Below are 8,354 nucleotides of genomic sequence, written 5' to 3'. Positions count from 1 at the left end.
TGGTGTCTCGGTTACCGAGGCAGATAATACTGGAAAGAATGTGGAAGATTTCCAGAGACATTGGTACACAGAAAAGTTCTCTGCCAGTTTCTGTATCCTACAGGAATTCTGTGGACTCCCAATTGGATCTGAAAACACCAGCAAGGATAAGAACACCAAAGTATGCATGTAAATTAGTTTGGTCCATCTACTTCCATCTCTCCCAAAACACCCTACAAATTAGTGCAGTCCAGAATGATTTTCTGGGTGGTGTCTGGGAGGAACAGTTCAAAAGAAGACTTTATGTCCTGCACATGAGTAACCGCCATCCAAGTCGGCCCTGGTTGCATCCTTATCACATTGGGAGCCAAGCGAGGTGGCTCATTCCTAGGGCAAGAAGACCATTCAATCCCAACAAAAATTGGACATCCATATTTCTCCTCCTGCAGGTTGCTGATGAGCTGGTTGCTGACGGGCTTTTCCTGTGGCTGGCTGAGGGTCAAACTTATCCTCTTCTTCCAACTCACTGTCAGACTCCGAATTGACAGAGACAAAAATGATTTCTAAGGCCCTCTGAGCAGAGATTATTTTTGTCATATTGATTGATTGTGGTAAGGAGCCACACATGCAAAGCTATTTATTTGTTGTGTCCCTCCCCCAATTTGCACCTGGCTGGGGTAGAGTGTGGGAAAATGCTGATGTATTAAAGTAATGTATTGTAATAGCATTGTGCAGGTTCCCACAAGACATTGTGTAGTTTCACACAATATAAAGGGTAAAGAGTGCAAGAAAACCAGGAAACAGGGAGGTTCTTGGTGCTATGTTGGAACAGCAGGACAAGTCAAAAGTTTGGACACACCTACTCATTAAAGGGTTTTTCTTAATTTTTACTATTTTCTACATTGTAGAATAATAGTGAAGACTTCAAAACTTAAATAACACATGGAATCATGTAGTAACAAAAAAGTGTTAAATCAAAATATATTTTATATTTGAAATTCTTCAAAGTAGCCACCCTTTGCCTTGATGCCAGCTTTGCACACTCTTGGCATTATCTCAACCAGCTTCACTTGGAATGTTTTTCCAACAGTCTTGAAGGAGTTCCCACATTTGCTGAGCACTTGTCGGCTGCTTTTCCTTCACTCTGCGGTCCAACTCATTCCAAACCACCTCAATTGGGTTGAGGTTGGGTGATTGTGGAGGCCATTTAATTTGATGCAGCACTCCAACACTCCTTCTTGGTCAAATAGCCCTTACACAGGCTGGAGGTGTGTTGGGTCATTGTGCTGATGAAAAACAAGTGATTGTCTCACTAAGTGCAAACCAGATGGGATGGTCTATCACTGCAGAATGGTGTGGTAGCCATGCTGGTTAAGTGTGCCTTGAATTCTAAATAAATCACAGACAGTGTCACGAGCAAAACACCATCACACCTCCTACTCCATGCTTCACGGTGGGAACCACACATGCGGAGATCATCCGTTCACCTGCTCTGTGTCTCACAAAGACACGGCGGTTGGAACCAAAAATCTGAAATTTGGACTCATCAAACCAAAGGACAGATTTCCACTTGTTTAATGTCCATTGCTCATGTTTCTTGGCCCAAGTAAGTCCCTTCTTCTTGTGATGTCCTTTAGTAGTGGTTTCTTTGCAGAAATTTGACCATGAAGGCCTGATTCACACAGTATCCTCTGAACAGTTGATGTTGAGATGTGTCTGTTACTTTAACTCTGTGAAGCATGTATTTGGGTTGCAATCTAAGGTGCAGTTAACTCTAATGAACTTATCCTCTGCAGCAGTGGTAACTCTGGGTCTTCCTTTCCTGTGGCGGTCCCCATGAGAGCTAGTTTTGATGTTGATGGTTTGTGCGACTGAACATGAAGAAACTTTCAAAGTTCTAGACATTTTCCAGATTACCCCCCGACACACATCTTGTCACAACACAACTGATTGGCTCAAACGTGTGAAGAAGGAGAGAGAAATTCCAAAAATAAACTTTTAACAAGGCACACCTGTTAATTGAAATGCATTCCAGGTGACTACCTCATGAATCTGGTTGAAAGAATGCCACGAGTGTGCAAAGCTGTCATCAAGGCAAAGGGTGGCTCCTTTGAAGAATCTCAAATGTAAAATATAAAACACTTTTTTGATTACTACATGTGTTATTTCATAGTTTTGATGTCTTCACTACAATGTAGAAATGCGTTTTTTTTAAATAAGAAAACCCCTTGATTGAGTAGGTGTGTCCAAACTTTTGACTGGTACTGTACATAATAGAAATGAAAATGTGTTCTTTTACATGTTTTTCACAGAAAATTAGCCAAGGCCAATAAGTTAAAAAAAAGTTGAAAAAATAATTAATTGTATCATTTTTTTAAAGGTAAACATTGAACATGGATCCCTTAGACCCAAACGCCACACAAGGGTTAATGGCTATATGTCTTTGTACAGTGCTTGTTATTAACCAGTAGGGCTACCCCCATACTAGTGCTAACGGAGTTTTTACAAGCAGAAGTGTGATACGGATGTGGGTAACAACATTTTGATACAGAGTTCTGGAACTTTGCGCCTTCGTTGGGGATGCATAATAAGGAGGGTAAATTGGAGATATGAACCCAGAAGAGCAGACGGTTACGTGGCTGATATCATTAGGGGTACTTAATTCACCCAAGAAGAACATAGCTGACCCAGAGGAATTTCTGAAAACATCTCTGAAAGATGGGGTCGTCCTGTGCAAACTTATGGAGCGGCTCGTGCCCGGCTCTGTTCCAAAGGTAAGCGCAGCATTGTAAATGCACTGTTATAAGTGCAACATAACAGTGAGTGATAACGGGAAAAGTCATTTACAAAGTCATAACGCTTTTCAAATGCGAGGGGAAAAAAACACTGGCAGCGTCTCTGGAGAGGAAGGGAGGGGTAGAATGATCAAATTGCTCATCTCCATTCGAGAAATGTAATGTAACATGTCTTAGTTAAAACATTTGGAATAAATGAATGTGCCACATGCAACTTTACGATGAGCCATATATCAATAATGTAAAATATTGTTACATTTGTATAGGATAACTTGCTGACTTCCTGTGAAGTGAAAAAAGTGTTCCGCATTCTGAAGTTCACTAACGAGTTTAGTTATTGTTCTGTGGTTTAGTCTTAAAAGTAACTATAACGTTCCAAAACACATTAAGTCACCAAATATCCTTATATATTCAAACTGATGCACATTCTGCTATCCAATGCTTTTTCTCACCTGTGCTAGATGCATCTGCATCTGTTGTTTATGTTGAAGTCATATCACATGAAAGACTATCTAGGGTACAATTTTAGAATGATGTGATGGCTACAAGTTAAACTTTTAGAATATATCACTTTTATTAATTGTGGTCTTATGAATGTATAGTAGTTCCACGTGCATTTTGTGATACAAAAAGTAGGCTCCGAGACAGAATGACAAACAATCAACATGCAGCGTTGCACTTTTAGCAGGTTGATTTTATGGGGTACCAGACATTCACTGTAATGTATTTTGTACAGGCCAACTGAATGCAGTCCGTAAAACAAAGGAAAACATACATGATTCATTTAGCATACATCGGCTGTAGGCACTCTAATAAATTAATTTCATCCTATTTAAAACTGATTGTCACTGACTAGACAAAAAAATAAGACGCAACGCAGCGGAGAAGTGAGAGGTCATCTGCACGTCACTTCCTCCTCAAAGGCTCGCTTCCTGATGCGACTGCCCCCTTGAGCGAGTTTGAGCGAGAGGTGGGTTTATGACCTGGTGGGTTTATGTATACATGAATGAGACAGGCGTAGGAAGAATCCACAGTTACTTTGTAAACTGTAAGATATACCAACATTCCAAAGGATACAGTGGATTGTTACTTTGTTTCTTTTCCCATCTTGAGTTGTCATTTGCGTCAACGCCTATAATTAAACCAAATTAACCCGTTATCTTTATCTCCAAGGTAGGCTATGTTTTTATATATTTGTTTCGTGTCTCTTTTTAGTACTGTCAGGATCCGAGAAACGAAGCCGACTGCATCGCTAATATCAAGGAGTTTTTGAGAGGATGTACATCCTTGAAAGTAGAGGTAAGTCATTTCAAGTATATTTTGTTTGTGGTGGTTGTTTAATCTATTTTATGTTGCAATGTTTTGCTTTCTTCTATCACATTTTAATGGTCGCATACACATATTTCGCGGGGGTGTAGTGAAATGCTTTTCGAACACATCTTATACGATAATGTGTTTGTTGTTGTTGGACATTTTGACTTGAGTTGGTTGCCGAATTCTTGTTTCTAGGCTCCAGTAAATGGTTAACTACAAACTTATTTGAGGATTGGTGTCATAGCTGAGAAATGTGAAGCCATGGTTAGAAAATAATACTGCATGACTGTGGCAATATATTCAACACAGGTTACAGTCTTAACTTGCCTAGAACTGGTTTGCTGTTATTTAAGCACAGGTTGTTTTCTTCTGCATGTAGAATGTTTTTGGCACATGTCTCTTGCTTGCCTTGTGGAATGGGGCTACCCTCTTAAGTAGGCATGCTTTCAGTCACTCCCACAGAACACACAGACAGACAGCGGCTTGTTGATGGGTCAACTGAGACTACTTCTGTCTTGAATAAGGCTCCACTGTCCACTGTTTGAGCAGTGTACATTGAGCAACAATGCAATTCAACAGAAATCTAGCTGTACTCTCTACCTTTCAAGTGAAAATGACCCCCCCCCCCCCCCCCTTAGCCACAATAAGAAGTCACATTGATATTTATGTCTGCATGTAGCATATTCAGCAGAATCCGCATTAAACTAGTCTCTCCCTCAGGCCTAACATATTTCCAGCACAATGAATGGTGATGCGGATAATAAGAGGGTGGTGGAAGTCCTTTCCTTCCCTATGCAGTATAGGGACTGCCGTGTTGGACAGTCGTGCCTCTCACTCCCCAACCTTTTATAAATAGTCCTTTCTTGTCTTGAACCACATAAGTTGGTTTGTTTAAAAAAAAGTAATTGAATCAGCCAGGCTCGCTGCTGCAAGTCAAGTGGTTGAGGAAGAGAAACGCTGGCTGGCCTGTTTTTGTTTTGGGAGGTCCCTTCTGCTTTCATGCAGCAATCCCACTTCTCCTCCATAATTAGAGCCTTTGCGGCAGTGCAGTAGCTCACGACCGTAAGGATTTGGAGAGTCCCAGTAAAATGTCATCTTGACTTTTTTTTTTCGGACCATTGCAGTTCGGCCCTTCCCTTGCTCTGGTCAGTGATGTGATGCTGAAACCCTCTCTCTTTTTCTTAACCACAGACAAACTAGGCACGTGGGGCTGTCATGTGACGAGAGAAAGCGAGCAGTCACTCTCTCAACTTTTCCTTTCTGCGCAGAGATGCAGAAAGGGGAAGCAGCAGCAACGGATTGAGGGCCAACTTGACCAGTTCTAGTCGACTACAGTATAGTTGAATATATATATACAGCCTGAGCCTGCAGTATCTTTTTTTCATAGACATCTACAGTAATATACAGTTATAACATATGTGAGTCACATACTACCCAGCCCCTGCTCAAGGCTCTTTGACAAAGACGGACAAGTGAGTTTCATATGTCATATTTTAGCCTCCGATGCCAGATTGTTTAGCTTTTAAGTAACTGTGTTTTGATCCATGCTTCGGTTCTCTGTGGATGTTGTCAAAAATGAACAAGCAACAGATTGACATATGTCAGTATTACAAGCTGCCCCAGTAGTCTTTCACCTTGACATGGTTAACAGAGAGCCAAATGTGTTGTGATAGTCTTACCAAAGCTGAAGCGTGGCTTATGCACTACCACTGAGTCACAGTAGCTTTGGCTCTGAAGGGCTAGATAGTCAGCCGATTCCTCATGCCCTGCTACCCAAACTCTATATCTAAGATGTTTTATTTAAAATGTGAAACTATAGCTGCTAGAGGAAAGTGGATAGCTGGCTGTCTGTGAGGCCGGGAGACAGAGAGCGAGCGAGTGCTTAGTGTGCATCGAATGGCAAATGAGGAGGGAACCGCCTGTTTTGTTACCAAAACCGCTATGCCACTAAAAATATGGTTCACATTCAACATGTCTCTGTCTTGTTGTGTGCAAGTCGTATTCCATTGTGTGTTGTTGCTGGGCTGCAGTCAGGCTTCTCAGTGTGATAGTTAGCAAGGCAGCATCTCCTACTTCTTTGTTATCAGTGAAAAGCCTCTCTGATGCTAATGATTTTTGACCTACTTCTCTTCCTCTGCTGTTTTTAGTCCGTCATATGAGCAGCTAGGCATTTTGCTTTTGAATTGAAAGTGTCTTCTTTGTGTCTTTTCTCCTCTCCTGCCAGGGATTTGAACCAGAGTGCCTGTACACTGGGGAGAACTTTAACAAAGTGCTGACCACTCTGCTGGGAGTCAACTTTGCCACCCAAGGTCAGTCTGATGACTGTATTGATCTGCTCTGGGCCTTATTCAGGAGGATGCAAAGCTACAACACATTCAGATAGAAATGCACTGTGTAAAACGGGCATGATTCTCACTCTATACAACTAGCTTATACTTCTATCTTCAAGGTTGTAAACTTTGCACCCCACTGAATAAAGACCATAATGGTTTTTTTTAAGGCTGAGACTGAAATAATATATACTCGCCTTCATTGTCATGCAAAGTAACGTTGTAATCATTGATGTGTATGCTACTAAAGATAATACACATGTATGCCACATGACTAATCTGCCCTCTCTAAAAGAGGAGCCAAGTGGAGTGAATCATTTTACAGCTACTTGTTAGCGTGTGCACTGCCGAGACTCCTAATGACCACGTGTAGCGTTGTCGTTTCTAACGCACTCTGCCATGTCTGTGAGGGTGTAAACATGCTTGTCATGTTTTTGTTTTGTTGCCTGGATTGGTCCCAGAAGGCCTGGTGAATCATGAAAGGTGTCTTGTTCACAGGCAGCTAGCATCGCTGTGTCTCGCTGTTTTTATGGGCCTCCTGCAGAGTACCATATTTACTATGATGACTACCGTGTCTTTGGCTCTCGTCCTACTGAACACGCCTGGCTCTTTTCTGTCACATTGCATTCGTAAGACACCTGGCTGAGCTTGAATAAGGCTTTATTCGTTGCAGCAAGTTCAGTGGTATGAGTGGAATTTACTTGGCGGATACAGTGTTTCATTGTCAATATGAGGAAATTGTATTTTAAGTCAAAGCAACGGTGCAGCTTGGCTCTAAGACGTGCACGTGCTTAAATGGCAACCCGATACTGTCACTCCAATCGAACCAGTGTTTGTCTTTTTTGCTAGTGCGAAGCTTTTGCTGCGAAGTCTAAAAGCTTTCAATGTCTTCAAAGCCATCAGTTCACTGTATCTGTTACAGTCTCGTTATCAGTTTGAAGTTGTCTTAGCGCCAGTCCTCATCAGAGAGCATGGATAGTACAGGCCACAGCATGAAAACTGGACCAAAAGCTCTCGCTCTGCCCTCTCTCCTCTCAGTGATGTGATCAGCTTGATATGCAAATCATCTAATGGCGTCTGAGAGGACCAGAAGCTATTTGCCAATCTTCAAAACATCTAGTGCTGTTCATTTGGGCTGAATTAGTCACATGCGCTTTAATGTGATCAAGAAGAGGCATCTCTCTGTGTTTCTGCTGCCTGTGATTTTCTGGCAAGCCTCCCTCTGCACAGTGTCCTCTCTCTGTCGCTGTCTCTCTGTGTGCTTGTGTGCACAATCTGACAGTGCAGCTGCAAGAAGCAGTGGTTGCCAGGCCACAAGGAGGGGGCTGCTGACTACAGGGCTTGTCTGGGCGTCTCACTGCATGTGCTGAGGCATGTGGAATCCGTGTGATAACCCCCCTCCCCACATACACACACACACACACACACACAGCCCTAAGAGAAACACAACAACTTCTACTATACTGGCCTGTTGTTTTTGCTCTTTTGGCCCATCTGCAGCTGCAAAATGATGAGGAATGGGAGTGAGGTCAAGATTGGCTTTGACTCTTGGCGGTGCCCTAGAAATTGTTGGCTGAACCAACATGGATATACAGTACGTAGGCCTAATGCTGATGGGAGTGCCCTCAATTGTAAAAGGGGAACTCAGAACCCCGGAGGCACCTTTTGTAGTTTGATATCTGGATGAGTCTTTCCTGTAGCATACATGGCCAGGTCTCCAATGGATTTGTTTTTATCAGGTCTAAAAGGTTGAATAAAAACATGATCGGACTGTTTTTTTCCCTCCAGAGTCATGTCCAGACTGTAGCAATATGGTCAATAACATGACTCACTGATCAGTGTCAGAGATACCGGCTTTGCCAATCTCTCTTTATCAATTCTCATTACAATGGTCTCAGTCTGTATAGCTAAGAGGATATCTGGCTAATCCTGTCTT

The 8,354-nt window shown here is 42.2% G+C and overlaps 1 protein-coding gene across 3 annotated transcripts in view; it reads left to right on the top strand.

Moving 5' to 3' along the window:
* Nucleotides 1-2,445: 2,445 nt before the first annotated feature.
* LOC139366228 (rho guanine nucleotide exchange factor 6-like) overlaps nucleotides 2,446-8,354 on the top strand; it is a 32,866-nt gene continuing 26,957 nt past the window's right edge. For 2 of the 3 annotated variants that reach the window (XM_071103473.1, XM_071103472.1), the window contains exons 1-3: nucleotides 2,446-2,753; nucleotides 3,990-4,073; nucleotides 6,313-6,397. In XM_071103473.1, the coding sequence (XP_070959574.1) occupies nucleotides 2,589-2,753; nucleotides 3,990-4,073; nucleotides 6,313-6,397 (334 nt within the window). In that variant the 5' untranslated portion in view covers nucleotides 2,446-2,588. Of the gene's footprint in view, nucleotides 2,754-3,728; nucleotides 3,823-3,989; nucleotides 4,074-6,312; nucleotides 6,398-8,354 lie in introns of those variants that run through there. The other variant, XM_071103474.1, reaches the window with a different exon arrangement.

This window comes from Oncorhynchus clarkii, chromosome 14 (genome assembly GCF_045791955.1).
Source record: "Oncorhynchus clarkii lewisi isolate Uvic-CL-2024 chromosome 14, UVic_Ocla_1.0, whole genome shotgun sequence".
In the NCBI taxonomy this organism is placed as follows: domain Eukaryota; kingdom Metazoa; phylum Chordata; class Actinopteri; order Salmoniformes; family Salmonidae; genus Oncorhynchus; species Oncorhynchus clarkii.
The sequence above is the reverse complement of the archived record's forward strand: the minus strand, read 5'-3'. Positions and strand labels throughout refer to the sequence as shown.